At 36.7% G+C, this 18,264-nt stretch overlaps 1 protein-coding gene across 1 annotated transcript in view; it reads right to left on the bottom strand.

The window, feature by feature from the left end:
• The window catches only part of UBE3C (ubiquitin protein ligase E3C), a 144,251-nt gene that overhangs the window by 76,602 nt on the left and 49,385 nt on the right, over positions 1–18,264 (bottom strand). Inside the window, exons 7-13 of the mRNA XM_004702334.3 lie at positions 17,659–17,812; positions 17,036–17,256; positions 16,456–16,610; positions 15,563–15,750; positions 6,891–6,977; positions 569–726; positions 198–430 (exon numbers count right to left, since the gene is read on the bottom strand). Of these exons, the coding sequence (XP_004702391.2) occupies positions 198–430; positions 569–726; positions 6,891–6,977; positions 15,563–15,750; positions 16,456–16,610; positions 17,036–17,256; positions 17,659–17,812 (1,196 nt within the window). The remainder of the gene's footprint in view (positions 1–197; positions 431–568; positions 727–6,890; positions 6,978–15,562; positions 15,751–16,455; positions 16,611–17,035; positions 17,257–17,658; positions 17,813–18,264) is intronic.

The following is an 18,264-nucleotide window of genomic DNA, read 5'->3' on the forward strand; positions in this document are numbered from 1 at the left end:
TTTAAATGAGGGAAATCTAAAAGAAAAATGTTTTATTCAACTTTTTCTAAATAAAAATTATGCCTGAGACAAACATCTTATTTCTTCTAATATGTTTCAAGTCAGAACAAATCTGAGCATTCAACTTCAGTAAACAATATATTAAACTCTATGTGTATATATATATATATATATATGCACATATATACACTTTATACCTTAAATAACTGAATCCATCGTTTTTGTTCCATCTGTATACATTGTTGCATTTCAGAATTAGTAGTAACTCCGATGCTTTGAAAAGCTGTCACATATTCTTCTCGAACTTCTGGCTTTGTTTCTGGATAAGCTAGCTTGATGATCCCTAAGCATGCATCCCGAAGGCATCGGGATAACATTATCAGCTCTTCTAAAGTAAAAGGCATCAGTGATGATTGTCTTTGACCTACAACTGAAAAGCACAGTCCATTTTTCTATCAAGTTCTTCTATTTCATTTCTAAATACATATTGAAAGCTTAAGACAATAATCTCTATAGTTTATGAAAATTGGTATAAGCTAACAACCAAATAATTTCTCAAAATTCTTACCTTCGATGGGATCACCGAAGAATTCATTATCATGTATGGAAATTAATGAATGGCTAAACAAAGAGCTAAAAAGGTAAAACAGAGGGATGATTCGACTAGAGTCTTCAAAAGACATAGGAGAACCTCTTGATATCACCTGAAGCAACGGCACCATAGACCTTGTATGGGGAAAGGGAAGAAAAAAGGATTGAGATTAGTTTTGATTTGGGAACTAATTAAGACATGGAGCACACACATATAACCAGAGAAGACAGCACTTACACAGCTAATGCAAGGTCAATATAAAGATCTAGGTCAATAAAGATGACAGCACACCAACCCACCATAATTTACTGAAGTGCCTGCTGCTTATGTCTTTCAGAGCATTTTTGTTACTGAGAACTAGTCAGAGGCCTTAAGGTGGAGACTTTCAAAAGAATGTTAGAATAATAATGCCACTATTCAAGATACACCCTTTACTTTTATGAGAAGCTATCTTTTTTGTCTCTCTTTAAAATGGTTCTTCCACTTAACAATTTAACAAAGGCAGTTATTTAGATTGAGGAACTATCCCAAATAGCTCAATATTGAATCCAAATTAGAACCTTCAGGTATTAAGCTTCCACTGTTGCGTGTTGAACCTTATTTCTATTGTACAAATGCACTCACTAGCTCCCATTACTGCTCCTGTTTCATAGCTAAGTCACATTACCAACAGAGAACATGCACTGGAATCCGGCCTCTTAAATACAGCAGGTATTTATAGATCTTTATAGTCTCTACTCATCAAGAGCTGTGATTTATTACATTTGTTCCTCCCATCTGGAATTTGTTCCTTTTTCCTATCGATTAAATCTGGCTCCTTGTCTTATTCAACAATCAGCTACTAGAGGTTTAGCTATGAGCTCTTTTCAAATGATGTTTCTTATAATAAGTCAAACCAATCTTTGGCTAATAGATGTTGTATGGCAAGTTCACCTTCTCTTCTCACTCCAGAGATGGCTATAATTTGAATAAATGTTTCTGCAAAACTATATTCTCTCTATATAATCATATATGTATATGTGGGAAAAAACAAAACCACAGCAACATAGTTTGTGTATTATGAGATGTGGCCAGGATCAATGAATGCTTTGTCACTCGTTTGTGCTTGGATAAAGTTGGCTGAACCCCATGGACTTCTAAGATCCCTTGGAGCATAGTTTTTGAAAGGATAGTGCCATTAAAGATGCTTTGAAAACAGGAAGCTCAGATTTGTAGCCCTAATGTTCAAATACATCTCATTCTTATTTGTAGTCACAGTGTTTAGTACTTAACACTGTAGTGATTGATTTAATACACAAAAGCCATCCATCCAAAATAAAAACATAGTAGGGATATACAAAATGGGAGCAAAGTACAACAGTCCTACCTCATTGCCAAAGCCAAGATGACAGAAAAAGACTGTTTATACGAAGGATAAAAGAGCCATGGGGCTGCCCTAACTGCACAACAGTTGCTTCTTTTAAACTGCCAAGTCCTATGAGAGAAGGAACCTTTTATTTTCTGAGTTACTCCCTACTATGCCTACTACTGGGCCACCCACACAGCGGTATTCAGTAAAAATTTTGCTGACATACAGAAGAAAGCAAGCTTAATGTCATGTTTGTTGATATTGAAAATAATCTTCTGTACCTCTTAGTTCACTTGCCACTAACTGCAGAACTACAAAAATAACAGATTATATTACTGACCACATACTATTTAGGGAACATTTTTATTATATGGTACAGGTAGAGTTAACCAATTAGAATGTGGAAAAAAGGTTTCCTGAAACCAAAAAAGTGATAAACCAACTTTCAACTGTTATTCCTGTAGCTCATAGGTTCCCAATTATTTGGCTTACCATCCCCTTTTCAGGGGGGAATTACTCAGCACCACCCCAACCAATTAAAAACTTCTGTGCTACAGCCCATAATCCAGGATAGTGTAGGTGTCTGCTTTTTGCAGCTCCCTGCCCCTTTGCATCATTCTAGAACCCCCCCATGGGGTGGTACTGCTCACTTTGTGAAACAGGGCTTTTGAGAAATCTTGTACGTAAAAGTATTATTATTATCCTATTATTACCATCTGTTATGTACCAATATGGTGGTATGCATAAAATCCTTATGCACGCTTCTCTAACAAAGATTCTGGCAAAAAATCCACAGTAACTTTTGTTTTCTTTAAACTCTTGTAAAGTAAGCAACAGGAATGAATTATATTCACTTCAATGATGGAGAATTTAATTTCTATAAAGGTTCAAGATATTTGCCTATAGTGCCATCCAGTCAAGAGTTTGGCTCAAATACCCTCTACTTAATTATAAACAATAAATAGTATTAGCCCAGGAGTCCAAAAGATTACATAAATAACTATGGTTCTTACTGAACAGGCAGATGACATATGGATAACATATATGTTATGCTTTGGTAAAGAGGTATCTAATAGAAAACTGAATGCTCCATCATTTTCAGAAAAGAGGAAATGGCCTAATTTCAAAGTAAACACTAAAAGCTTCATATAGGAATTAAACTCTTACTTGCAAGATGTCTGATACACACACACACACAAAAGCTGCTATCTATTTGGAGATAGTCTAATTTGTAGTCCTTGGCTGGGGCCAGGAATGGACTGTATTTCTCAGTATGGTCCATGAACCATCTAAATCAAAATCACCTGTTTATATTAAGTAGAGCGATTCCTAAACTTTTACCCTACACCCACTGAATCAAGATGTCTGGAACAGAAAAATGTAACATATCGTATATACTTGAGTATAACCTGACCCGAATATCGGCCTAGGCACCTACTTTTACAACAAAAAGTACATTAAAAATGCGCTGAAAAACTCGGCTTATACACAAGTATATATGGTAACATGATCTTCCTGATGATCCTTGGGGACATTAAAACTTAAGAACTCAAGTCTTGCTACAAAAGTGTTTACAAATTAAACCCAGCATCATTTCCAGACAGTAATGCATTTCATTTTAACTTATATTCCAATAGAAAATACAAGCAGGTACCCCCCAAAACCCCAGAATTGTGCTGGGTGGGGCAGAACTTTCATTGTATGTATTTCAAGCTAGGCGAGCATCCAGCAACTAGCTCTGAGTTAGTGCACCCAATGGCATTGCCTGGGAAGATTCTCTCTGGTCACAGTGAATTTTTTTGTGAAAGCAGTTTCTCTTGAACTTTGTTTCTTGCTCAGGAAAAATGTTGCAGAAATTGTTGTGATGTTGAACACTGCTTATAAGGACAGCACTATGGGAAAAACTCAAGTGTATGAGTGGTTTTCTCATTTCAAAAAAAGGTGAAATGCTGACTGATGACAAACCTCGTTCTGGTTGTCAGGCAACTTCTGAATGGAAAAAAATGTTGACTGGTAGTGCATTTGGAGTTCCTTCTACCAAGTCAGACTGTTAATCAAGCTTTCTATTTAGAGGTTCTAATAAGATTGTGTAACAGTGAGAGGCAAAAAAGGCCTGATTTGTGGCAGACAGGGACTGGTTTTCGCACCACAGCAGTATATCTGCTCATGTAGCCATCTCAGTGTGCCAATTTTGGGGGAAAAAACCCCACAATGCCTCTCCTGCCCCACACATCTTACTCACCTTACCTCACTCCATGCAACTTCTTTTTATTTCCAGAATGCAGAGACATGAAAGGACAGGAATTTGATAATGTAGAAGAGGTAAAGAAAAAAATGAGGGAGGTGCTGTCTGCCATCCAAACTGATGAGTTTGAAAAATATTTCCAAGAATGAAATCACAGATTTGACAAATGTATTAAGTGTAGTTGAAAGTATACTTTGAAGGTGATAAGGTTGTTTGGTAAAAAAAATTTAAATGCATAGCTTTGAAAAAAAATTCCGGGTGTTTTTAGGTACCCCCTCATATGATGAGAAGTAACAAATTAAATAAAAAATCATCCTTATAACATCACAAAACAAAAACATCAAAACAAGAAGTTATTCTTTCTCGACATATCCTCTGAGTCTATATACTTCTGAAAGCCGTATTTCCATCTTTCTAACTCTTCCCTAAAGACTTCTGCCTTCTTCCATTTACACTGTCAAAATGGCAGTCTTGGCATCCTTGCGGGACTTTCAAAACATGCTCCTTTTTAAAATGTACCTTGACTTTTGGAAAGAAAGTCTGAATGGGCTAAAATAGAGCTGTAGTGTAGATGGGGCAAGGTTTTCCAATGAAATGCTAGCAGGACAGCTTTGCAAACCTCAGAGAATGACTAGGTACATTGTTTTGATGAGAAAAAATTGCTCATCACAACATTCCTAGCCTTTTATTCATCAGTGATAGTCTCGATTTTCTGAAAAATTCATCTTAATAAGCCTTCGTGTGCATTGTGTCCTTCAGAAAATCTACCAGCACTATCCCTTGAAGGTCCTAAAATAACTGTTGCCACAACCGTCTGAACTGACCTGGAATTTAACTGGACCACCAGATCACCGCAGAAGCCATTGTTTTGATTGGATCTTATTCTCTAGATCACAGGGGTAAACCCATGCTCATTTTTGGCTATGGTTCTATCCCATAAACTCATCTTCATTAGCTTCTAACTTGCTTAAGAGACTAATGTAAACATTCGATCTTCGAGTGAGCCAATCTTTGTCCAACACATCTGGCATGCATTAAGCTGAAAGCATGCATAAAATTGAAAATGCCCAACCATGTAAGATTCCCAACTTCAGCAGCTAGCACATCACTGGTAATTCGACCATCAGTTTCTAGACTTCTACTACAGCTTCTTCAAATGTCAAGGTCTTCCCACTCTTGCCTCATCTGCAGTCTGGCTGACCTTCTACAGGACATGTCATTTCTCTAAAAAGTGATGTCTAGCAGTACTCCTATAAGTTTATCGGGATATTTCAATGTTTTATGAAGATGTCCACTTGAATTTTGTTAAAAATTTGATATTAGCTCTGATATCAAAATAGTTTTTTGCACACAAAAAATCCCACCCACCCCCCTTTGGGGAGCATCCTAACAAGACTAATTACTTGCAGCCAACCACAAGGCACAGAGACACGTAAGCACACATTTTGTTCGGTATAAACCTATGTGTGCATGACTTGAAAGCCTAGCAACAATACTTTTGGACTTACCCTAGTATGTTAAGATAGTCATCTTTAATTTGGGGGGGAATATTTAATGCCACTACTACTATTCAAAATAATACCATGAACAATGTAGGGATTCAATAATTATTTATTGATTATATAAATACATGAACATTATATCACTTAAAAAATTCATGTGTTCTAATGTCTATTCTTCACTTATTTTTAATTATAGTTAACATAATATAAACTTAGTAAGTTGAACAAGTACAAAGAAATGAAAATTCTCAAAGTTCCTTTTAAGAAATGAGTTTTTAAAAAATATATAACTGTATCAACTTATAAAATATTATTAACAATTAAATTAATTAATCAAATCCCATTTTCTTTCACACACCATGACACCATTTCCTTACCAAGAGATAAATGTTATAAACAAATAAGCAACCACCAAGCAGAACTCTGACAATATCTCTGTTGCTAAGCTGGGGCACTTGCAGGCAAATGATAATTTCCTGTCCTAATAAATCTTTTCCCCTAAACAAACCTGCCATTTGTGCAAGTCAAGGTTGACACATTCATAAGTAGCTCAAATGCAAAAACAAAATTACCGAGTACAAAGAAACAAAGTTTCAAATTACCTTTTAAGACAGTTTTTTAAAAATTTGTATAAGTTTACAAACGGACACAATAGTTATGTAACTATAAAATGTGACCATCTTTTTCTCTATTGAAAAACTCAAGATCAGAAAATGTCAACACCATAAGGTTTAGTTCCACTCATGTCGAGTGCAGGTGAGTGTATATTTCTATTCCTCCTCTCCTCGAAAGAAAAAGGCAAACAAAAGCCCCTTTCTTCCAACGTCTTGTGTCTAGAAACAAAAACAAACTCTACCTTCCAAGCTGTTGTCCCTAGACCTGAAACAACCTACACAACAAAGAATCACATGACTCCTATAGTCCAGAATAACGGTGACCGCAGTTCACACTCCATCTTTGCATTTTAAACATGGATTAATTTAGACTGACAGAGGGTAACTCGAACAACATAGTAATGGCCTGAGTCAGTTTCCCATGAATGAATGGTTTTCTAAATATGAAATGTCCAGATCAGTGTTTCTAGCCTTGAAATTACAAAATACTGGTAATTAATATATGAAAATGAAGACCATATCAACAAGTCTTTTAAAAAAACAATGCCTACTTTATTGTATCGGTTTTATAAGTCTGCATAAAACATACCCTGTGATCATTCGTGTTGTCATAGAGGATATTAGAAACCAAAGATGTCTCAGGAACCTGGCATTAAATGCTAGACTGTAGAGAAGCCTAAAAAGTATATTGGAGATAAAGAATGTAAGAGTTAGCAAATATTCATTCAACACATTTCTTTTATTTAAATAAAAAGCTGCAGATAAAGTTAGTGTACATTTTAGAAAACATTCATTCTAACACCATAAATAATAGCAAGCTTCCTACAATAGGTTTCTAGATGACCATACTGAGAAAAATTCTTTGCGCCCTAAGTACTAAAAGTCATCATTCTATTTTCACTACCATGGAAGGAAGAAAGTTGTACAACAGTGCTGTGCAATATATTCACAAATATGAAAGTACAGTTGTGGGTACAAATTAAAGCTGTTCTCCTGTGCATCTTAACATATTAGTACACTTTAATAGTATATATTACTAATATCACCTTAGGGAGCCACTATTACCAGGTGGCACAGTGATTATCCATTGGGCTGCGATCAAGGTCTGCAGTTCAAAACCACCAGCAGGTCAATGGGAGAAAGAGTGGGTTTCCCACTCCCATAAATGGTTATAGTCTCAGAAACTCATAGGGCAAGTTCTACACTGACCTAGAGGGCACTATGAGTCGGCATCAACTCAACAGCAGTGAGTTTTAATATTACCATTAACATTTACTTGAATTTTCTAAAAAACTAAAGGCTCTCATTATGTTACCACTCCTTAAATATATGTATAAAGATATGTTTTTATGCCAACCAACTATTAAAAACAATTCACATCTGAAAGTGTGATTTAAAAACCCTTCCTCTACAATATCAATATGATTAAAAGGCCAAAGGAATGTTGAGGGTAAAGGGTAAAAGTTTACTAATCAATTAGCTCTATGTTGTTTGCCTTTGAATCCATTCTGACCGATACCAAATTCTTTGGGTTAACAGCCGTTAACAGATAGGTTGGCAGTTTAAACTCATGCATGAACTCCAAAGAAGAACTGGAAGATTACTCCTGTAAGGACGACGGCCTAGGACATGCTCTTGGGCAGTTCTTTGTTATACGGGATCACTAAGAGCCAAAGTTGACTAGCTAACACCTAACAACAACATATCACATACTGCATTCCTGTAACAGGATCTACTTTCTAGTCAGAATGCTGTAATATTTAACCCATAACCTTCTGATTTTTACAGGGGAAAAAAGTGCATAGACGTTTTCAGAAGTAACAGTATTGTTATTGTTAGGTGCCATCCAGTCTGTTCCGGCTCACAACAACCCCATGTATAACAGAAGGTCAACACCTCCAGCCTTGCACTCCTGCCTGACCCTGTCGCACCCTCAATTGTTGCTATATTTGAGCCCACTGTAGCAGCCACTGTGCCAATCAATCTTGTTGAAAGTCTTCCTATTCTTTGTTCATCCTCTACCTTACTGATTGAGTTATACTGAAATATCACACAATTGCCCTCTACTTTTAGAAGCATGAGGTCTTCTCCAAGGACTGGTTCTAGCTGAAAAAATGCCCCAAGTGCCTGCGATGAAGCCTCCGTGCTGAAGGAGCACTCTAGCTGCAAGGCTAACACGGCTCTGTCTGTCCTGTTGGCAGTCCATGGGGTATTTAACATTCTTTGTCAACACCAGAATTCAAAGTCATGAATTCTTCTTCAGTCTTCCATATTCCTCGTACAGCCCGGCATGCATATGAAATGACTCTAAGTACCACAGCTTGGGTCTTTCTCCATTTACCATGGTATCGCTTCCTAGATCAGCTATGAGAATCTGTCTTATGCTGAGGTGAAATCTACACTGTAGGCTGTAGGAGATGATCTTTCATCTGCTATCACATATTGATAAAAAGTCTCCCTCCAATCCGGAAACCAAGTTCTTCTTCATATAGTCCACTTTCTCAGACTATCTGCACTGAAGAAGAACAAAGGATGGACACCTTTTCTGATAGTAAGCCATGCAGCATCCCTTTGTTCTGTTTAAACCAATGTCTCTTTGATTCTTTGCTTTCAACCCAAACCCAACTGACTTGAGCCACGATATGCCCCATTCTACACCCTTTTCTGAATCCTGTTTGATTTTCTGGCAGTTCCCTGTCAACGTACTGATGCAATCAATTCTGAATTATCTTCAACAAAATTTTACTTGCATGTGATATTAATGATATTATTCGATAATTTCCACATTCTGTTGGGCCACTTTTTCTTTGGAATGGACACAATTATAGATGTCATCCAGGCAGTTAGCTGTGAGCACCTCCAGTATTGCACTGCTTGTGGAAACAGTTCAATTGGTATTCTTTATTCCATCCATTTCTGGAGGCTTCCTAATGCCTTCAGGGCAGCACGGATTTTATTCTTCCATACCACCGGTTCTTGATCATATGCGACTTCTTAAAATGATTGCTGTCAACCACATTTTTTTGGTACTGTGATTCTGTGTATACTATCTTACATTTTCTTTTCCTTTGATCCTTCCTGCATCATTCAATATTTTGTCCATAGAATCCTTCCATCTTGCAACTCAACTCAAAGCTTGATTTTTCTCCAGGCCTTTTAGCTTGAGAAATTCCAAGCATGCTCTTTTGGTTTTCTAACTTCGGGTCTTTCCATAGTTCATTATATTACTTCATTTTACCTTCTCCTGTTGACCTTTGAAATGTTCTGTTCAGCTCTTTGACTTCATCATTTCCTCCATTTGCTTTAGCTACTCTATGATCAAGAACAAGTTTTAGAGTCTTTTTTGGCATCTTGAATCAGAAAATCACATCGCCTACTTTGTTGAGAATGACAAGCTGAAGAGGAATGTTATCATGTTTATTTTTAAAAACATTTCAAGATCTATCATGAAATACAATGCTATCAGGAATATGCATAAAAGAAGACTAGTTAATACAACTAGCATTCAATTTTATGTACCAATCAATAAATTGCAGATATTTACCAACTTCTGTGGTCTGAAAATGACCAAATATGCAATCAAGATGAACTGATAATGATCAGAAATTGGAATGTGAAAGTTAAAAACAAGGAAGGATCATAAATTGGAAAATATGGCCTTGATTATTAGAAACCACGCCAGGGATCACATGATAAAACTTTGTAAAATGAACCAGTTATTCATTGGATACAGTTTTCAACAGCATCAACAGTGATTGTACATGTGGTCCTTGCTAGATGAAATACAAAGAAATCAAGTAGCTACACCTGTGGGAAGATGATGGAGAAGTTCACTATCAGCAGCCAAAACAAGGCTAGGAGCTGACAGTGGACAGATTATATAAGTTCAGGTTAAAGTTAAAGAAAATTAAAGTAAGTCTCAATAACCAAAATAAATATATGCACTGGGAAACTGTAAAATTTGTGACTGACTTTACTACAGTGAGCTAGAACTCAAAGTATCTCTGAATAGCTGTATGTGTGTGTGATAGAGAGAGAGAGCAGCTTACAGAGACAGATAATTAGGGCTGTGAATCAATTCTACCTCACAGTGTTCCTATAGAACAGAGTAGAACTGTCCCATAGGACTTCCTAGGCTTCATCTTTGCGGGAGCAAATTGCTAGGGCTTTTCAGTGGGTGTGAATCGCCAACCTTCAGAGCTAGGCATTTGATTGTTGCATTACCAGGGCACTGTCGATGGTTAAGCACTTAGCTGCTAATGTAAAGATTGGCATTTCAAACTCATTCAGCCACTTGGAGGGCAGGGAGCATGTTGTCAATCCGCTTCTGCAAAGATTACAGTAAAGTGGTTTTTTTTAACAGTGCTACTGTGTCACGTGGGGTTGCTGAGTCTTAGAATCAATTCCACACTATCTCAAAACATTAATAAGCCCACCTATCCATAGAAAGTCACAGAAAAAATCTAGTGTAAACTTACTCTTAAATTTTTATATATGTGTGTTTATACATTTATGTGCATGTATATCAATATATGTATATATATTACACATGTAGAAAGGAGCTTTCCTACCTATACTGTTTTTATGGGTTTTTTTTTTCTTGTGACTATAATATAAATCTTCCATGTAAAAATTAAAGTATTTCTCAATCACCTTTTAATGGTACCCATTTCAACAGTTGAAATACAGTTTCAAGTTAATGCTGAGATATTTATATTTATTCAATTAATAATCAGTAGGCATTAATGAAACAAATTATTAATCATTTTAGATTAATTACTGAAGGCAGGTAGCTAGAGCTTCTACGTGAAGGAGTGATCTGCTCTTTCCAAATACTATGGCAGTCTAAAAATCGCCCATTAAGCTTTACTTAGCTGTGACCATCCTATGAGTTAATTAGTGAAGGGCAACAGTTTCAACCCAGGTCATAACTTCAGTCAGTTTTCCACAGGGACTACTGAAGTTTGTAAAGAGAACACAATGGAGGAAGCCAGCTCACACACAGGCAGTAAAGGTCACTAAAACAAGGCACTCTCTGATACTTCCGCATAGGTTACATGTCACAGGTAAACAAATGATGGCCAGCTAATGACCCATTTAACAATTCTGGTATACAAGTGGAAATGTGATACTTTCTGTGTGTCTGCTGAAAGTATCACTTAAAAGGCAAAAGTTACCTTAAAGTAATATATAACAGTTCACAGCTAAGATCATTTAAAATTAGGTGATTAAATCTATTGATTATACTAAATAAATCATTGATTTAAGAAAAGTAGGCATGACACACAGGCAGAGCTCAATTTACTTGTTTTTTTCTGCAGGTGCATGCATCCTCAATATTTTGTTTCTAAAATACGACTATAAAAGCTTTTTACAGAAAATTGATTAGAATATTATAAGTAATATACAGTAAATGCTGCTGTATATGCAATGAAACATAAATCTGTATTTTTCTCCATTGAAGTTATTTATGTCATCATTATTTTCAAATTATTAAAGTATGAGATAAGAACTCTCCAATCAGATAAACAAGCAGTCATCTAGCTGAGAAGCAACAAAGCCCACATGGAAGAAGCTCACCAGTCTGTGTGATCACGAGGTGTCTATGGGATCAGGTATCAGGCATCAAAGACAGAACAAAAAATCGTATCATTGTTAATGAGGGAAATGTGGAGTGGGGACCCAAAGCCCATCTGTAAGCAACTGGACATCCCCTTACAGAAGGGTTCGCGGGGAGGAGATGAGCTAGTCAGGGTGCAGTATAGCAATGATGAAGCATACAACTTTCCTCTACTTCTTTAATGCTTCCTACCCCCCACTATCATGATCCCAATTCTACCTTACAAATCCGGCTAGACCACAGGATGTACACTGGTACAGATAGGAACTGCAAACACAGGGAATTGAGGACAAATGAACCCCTCAGGACCAGTGGTAATAGTAGCGATACCAGGAGGCTGGAAGGATGGTGGGGTAGAAAAGGGAACCGATTACAAGGATCTACATATAATCTCCTCTCTGGGAGATGGACAACAGAAAAGTGGGTGAAGGGAGATGTAGGACAGTGTAAGACATGACAAATAATAAATTACAAATTATCAAGGGTTCGTGAGGGGGGAGCGGGGAGGGAGGGGGGAAACGAGCTGATATCAAGGGCTCAAGTAGAAAGAAAATGTTTTGAGAAATATGAGGGCAGCAAATGTACAAATATGCTTGACACAATGGATGGATGTATGGATTGTGCTAAGAGTTGTACAAGCCCCTAATAAAATGATTTTTAAAAAAAGAAGAATTCTTCAATCGAGAGCTAAAGAATACTCATTACCAGAGAGTACCTAACAGTGTTAAGGAAACAGATGGGAGAATAGTACACTGCCAGGATACATAATTTTCTAAATCATAATAATTAATAACTCAGGACAAATTAGGCTGGGTCAGTCGATTGGTTTCTGGTAGGAAAGTTAAAGCTTGTGTTCAAATAAAGCTACCTATGCTGCTATGTGATTTGATATATTTATATGCAGATATGCAAATTATAATATCAACCTTTCTAATTACTAAAAAATTCCCTTTACAATTCACTTTCAAAGACTTTTTAGATCTGTAAGTAGAACAAAACTGCCAAATGCAGAAAGAGTGTGCTAGTCTAACCACTTCAGCATAAATTCAACATGTTAGACTCAGCCTAGAGTACTACCTTAAAACATAAACTTTGAGTAGCATCTAAATGTTAATGAAAGTTGATATGGCAGGTGAAATCTCAATATTCAGACTCAGAGAAGACTTCTGAATGATGGGTACTTTAGGCTGAATCTTAACAATTTCTCCAACAAACAAACAAACAAAAAACAAAGGAGGGAAAACATATTTGGAACACAGAGTAGCATATGCCAAAGGGAAGCAATGTAAAATTTGACCACTCACTGCCATCGAGTTCATGCTGGTGTACAGTGACCCTATAGGACGAGAGAGAACTGTTCCTGGAAGTTTCCAAGGCAGTAACTCTTCCTGACGGTAGAAACCAAACCAAACCTGCTGCCATCAAGTCGATGCAGACCCATAGTGGACCTCTAAGGGTAGAGTAGAACTGCCCCTGTGGATTTTCTGAGACTGCAACTCTGCAGGAATTTTCCTCAAGTTGGCTGGTGGTTTCAAACTGCTGATCTTGCAGTTAGCAGCCCTATGTATAACTAGGGCTCCTATAAAACTGCATAGAAGAATAAGAATAGCACATAATCATGCTGTGTTGTAAATCGAAACTTCTATGATGTTAATCAGGCAGGGTACAATCTACAGGATTAGGGTCTATCTTGAAACATACTCTCCTGAGATTTGAAAGAGATTAAACAAGCAAGTGGAGCTCAGAGGCAGCTGACCATCACCAAGAAGGAAGAGCTGGGCGCAGAGCAGCTCTTCTGGAGCCAGGTCTCTGCAGGGTTACACTCCTACACCCAGGGGAAGACGGGTGATAAGGAACTTCCCCCAAATAGATACAGAAAGAAAACCACCCTGAATTGGGACTGGGAGCTCCTTAACCATGAGAGACTCTATTTCTGTCTGTAAAAGTCCTCTACTTGTGACCTTTCTGGTACAGAAACAACAGATAACTAAGACACAACAAAAGGCGATCTGTGTCTAGGAAAGTAAACAAGTGCTCAATAATGAAAATCATCTTAAGTGAAATTGAAAGCAGTTAAAATTCATAGTAAATAGAAGCCCATGTGTTCCTTTATGGGTTATGAAAAACACTGAATACTAAAACCTATTTTTAAACAATAAGTAAAATTCCTAGAGAACTTTCTTAGAGGAAATAGGTGCTGGGCTCATAAAATTAAGACTAACTTATAAAGCTTCTTAACTCATTAAGCACCTTTGGAAGCAGTTCACCAGTAAACCTCAGACAAGAAAGGGATGCATTTGAATCCAGTAATGACTATCCGAAGCACTGGACTTTTTGCCACAATAAAAACAAGTGTCCTAGTTCTGCTGCTATGAACCTCAGGTCTCACATCCTGCTCTAATGCAATCTACAAAGAGCTAATTACCTAATCAAGGGATCAGTGTCACTGGCATCTTACTTCCTCTAGTAGTAATAAATACCAGTGGGCTAAGAGAGCAACTAATTAGCCTGCAGCATTATTGTTTACAAGGTAGTTCAAACAGTTAATACTTTCTCTCTTGTTTGTTTTTTTTTTGGGGGGTGGGGTGGGGGTGGGAGCGCCTAATACTTTCTTAAAACACATTTCATTTAAAAGATTCCTTTCCGGACCAAAGGAAAGAGCTCTTTTCATGCTATAATGACATTTTATAAAAACAAGAGAATTTCTTCCAGTAGCTAGCATAAATCGTCTGACACGCTATAGAACCAAATGTAACCGACTTTCAGCAGCTTTTTCCAGATTCTTTGTATGGCATGAGTTCCTAGAAGAACTAATAAAATTTGTATCAAATTATCAAGGAAATGAAACAATTCCTCAAAATAGAGAACAAGAAAATAGTTCAAAATCACTGCCACAATTATCTAAACACAAATTAAGTTGTATATTTTGCTTTGTTCCATTTTAGAATTTATTTCAAGGCTTTAAAAAATACAGTAAAAATCCAGAGTGCCCAAGGAAATTGCCATGGGCAATTTGATAAAAAGGGAGCTATTAAAAAAAAAAGGTAATACATTGGTTCAGTAAGGCAGATATGAGTTTTAACTTTCTTTAACAAGTGGCTAGAGCTAGTTTCTGCTTTCATTTTTAAGATATCAGAGAAACATAAGCTTGGTTGCTTTGTTAATATATAATGGGACCCTAGCAGAGTGTGCTGGCTGCTAATTTAGAGGTAAGCAGTCCAACACCAGCAGCCGCTCTGCTGGAGAAAAATTAGGCTTACTACTCGCACAAAGACCGACAGTCTCTGAAACCCATATGGGCAGTTCTATCCTAGTCCCATAGGGTAGGTGTGAGTCAGAACAGACTTCGTGGCAGTGAGAAAAAAAGGAACAGACTCTCACAGGCCAGGGAAATGACTGAATCAGTATTAAGTTAGTTTATTGGGAGGGAGTAGGGAAGGGTGAGGGGGGGCGAATCATATAGATTTTCTATGAAATGACTGGACATTGGCATAGTTCTATATTACATTTGATGAGATAATATCAAATAAAAATGACACACAGAGATGAAGGATGAAGGACCAGAACAAATCAGAAGAGAGGCAGGCCTACTGTCATTCACACTTTACCATTAATTTACTATTAATAGGAGATATACTTGCCTGACTTTGGGCACCATCATTCGATGCTGGACCATTAGCATATGGCAAATGGAGGCCATCATTGTAAAGACTTCTTCACTAGCTGAATCCCTCCAAACCATGTTTAAGAGAGTGTTTGTCTGCTGTTTTGTATCCAACTTTTTCAGACACTCCTCTGTTATATATGGTATTGATAGTCGACCATCCTCCTAAATACACATCAGAAAAATTAGTTCACAGTAGATGTTCTATTAGAACTTCCTCTACATTACTAACATATATAAACAGTAGTTTGCTCAACAAAAAAGGGCATCTTAAACATTATTTTAAAAAATCATTGCCACCCCAATAAATATATTCAGTAGCCCTAACTACTAAATCCAATTAAGTGATTTGGAGCACCTCTAGAAATCCCCAGGCACTGTTCATATTCAGCACCAACTTTATCCACTATGTAACCCGGGGATTGTGAATATTCAGTTTCTGCCTACCAATATGAACGCATTTTTGATTGTCTTAAGAAGAATTCATTTCATAGTTTAGAGATCTAATTGTACTAAGGTAGCAAGCATATATGAAAACACACTTCATCATCCACAACACATTATTTTGAATTATTTGAAAGATCCGTTTAAGCAAAATGTTTTAATTACATTTTTTTAATTACATTTTTTTACTCTCTTTATACCTCTGAAAAGGTATAAACAATGTAAGAATAATGTATCTCAAGCCAGTAGGAGTGGTGATCTCTGGGTGGGAAGATCAGAGGGTGAAAGGAAAAAGGGAATTTATCTCTGTCATACATCACTGACATCATTAAAAATAAGACGGCACACAAAGTTTAGAGACAAAAAAAATATATATATAATACACAATGTAACTGTTTACTGACACACAGGCTCACAAGAACTTACAGGGGTGTTCATCTGTTTATCTGCTTCTTCAGTCTCATCTTCAGAATCACTGGCTGAATCTTGACAGCTCGAACTGGCAGATGAAACTGGTAACTGTGAAAGGAAGGTCTGGAGTACTCTTAAATATACTAGAAGTCCTTCCTCAGAGAGGGTCCCTTTGTAAAACAATCAAGCATAACACGTTTTAATAGAAAGTTATAGAAAACGCACAAATCTGGAAAACTCAAGGACCATTTTTAACTATACTCAGACATTTCTGAACAGATATAATATGGTTAGCAATGTGTGGAATCAACATTCTTGCACTCATACAAGGTCTCCTGCACTTTAAATAATTAGAGAGCTCTCCTTTTTAATCTGTATGATCACATAAGACATACATCTAAATCAGACTTTTATTATGCCTGAAAATGTCTATCAGGGACACTGACCCAACCCTAATCCTTCGGCAATCACACTCTTCAAAGACATTCCCCCATTAAAACCATTATTATCACAGTCATCATTGCTTTCTCTCTACTTAGCCACTAATACTACCTATAAGAATTGTTTAAGTGAAAAGATATCTTGATTTTCATACCCAAATAATTTTCTCCAACAGTTAAAACAAAGTAGAAAAGCCAAGGTGCTCCACCACTTATTTTTGACCCTTTACTCTCTATTAATAACAGTGCACGGAGCAAGGGCTCATAAGGGAAAGCAGTCTGTGTAGCTGCTAAGGCTGGAATGATGAAATGAAAAATCTGCTCTGTAAAAGGTGCTGCCAAGAACTCCTCTGTGAAAGCTGTAAAGACTTGCTGCCTGAAAAAGAAAAATATGGAGCCTTTTCAGATGATCAAAGCAAGCAGTTTATAAAATGACTCATTAAAATTACAGTTCAAAATAAACTTCTATAGTCTACTACTCTAAATTAACTGAAGAATTTATTATCAACACAAAGTGAACTGACTTTTGTGTCTTCCCTCTTCAGAAAACCCTCTTGTGTTCTTGTATCTTTTTTTAACTACTAGCAAGCTGGAGTAACCAGGTCATCAGAAGCACAAATGTGTTTATTAAGGTGCTAGCTGTCTCTAAAAGGAAGCACAGTTTTTGAGAAACCATCTGACTTTAAAGTCTACATTGAAAATAGCATCCTGAGTATAAGGCACTGCTGGATACAAATCTTAACACGTCACAAAATGAGTACATCTATTCCATTCTTACCTTGCGCCTTCTGGACAGGAGTTGTAAGTAAAGTGCAATGGTTTTACAACATTCTCTAGCAAAATGTTTGCAATAGGAACTCGGGATACATCAGAATATTCAATACTTGATGGAAGCTTACTGTTAATTAACAAATAGAGAGACCTATAATATCCTAAAGGAAAGAAAGAATACATATTTAAAATTTAGCACCACTTCTCATCAAAGCTTATTAATTTTAAATGCATTTTATAAATCTAAGTCCAAATTTAAGTTGAAATGTCTTTAAAATTTTAATTAAGAACATCTTTAAAAAAACAGAAACATGTATGACACACATTTATTTACTCTTGAAAAAAAACCATGTATATATAAAATTTTGTTCCATCAATGTCCCGATTACTTTTTGAAAAACAATTTCTCAACTGTAAATTAGGTACGGGCTTATAAGGGGGTACCTCTCCCCCCCAAACACTTTCCCCCTCCAAAGCTATGTATTTACATTTATTTTACTAAACAACCTTATATATTCAGAGTTGTGTTCAACATCACAACAGTTTCTGCTGCACATTTCCCTGAGCAGGAAACAAAATTTCACAGCCGCATGCTGTTCTCTTAAATCGGCCA

Source organism: Echinops telfairi, unplaced genomic scaffold, assembly GCF_000313985.2.
Source record: "Echinops telfairi isolate 266 unplaced genomic scaffold, ASM31398v2 ScPeMD7_31;HRSCAF=116, whole genome shotgun sequence".
Lineage (NCBI taxonomy): Eukaryota > Metazoa > Chordata > Mammalia > Afrosoricida > Tenrecidae > Echinops > Echinops telfairi.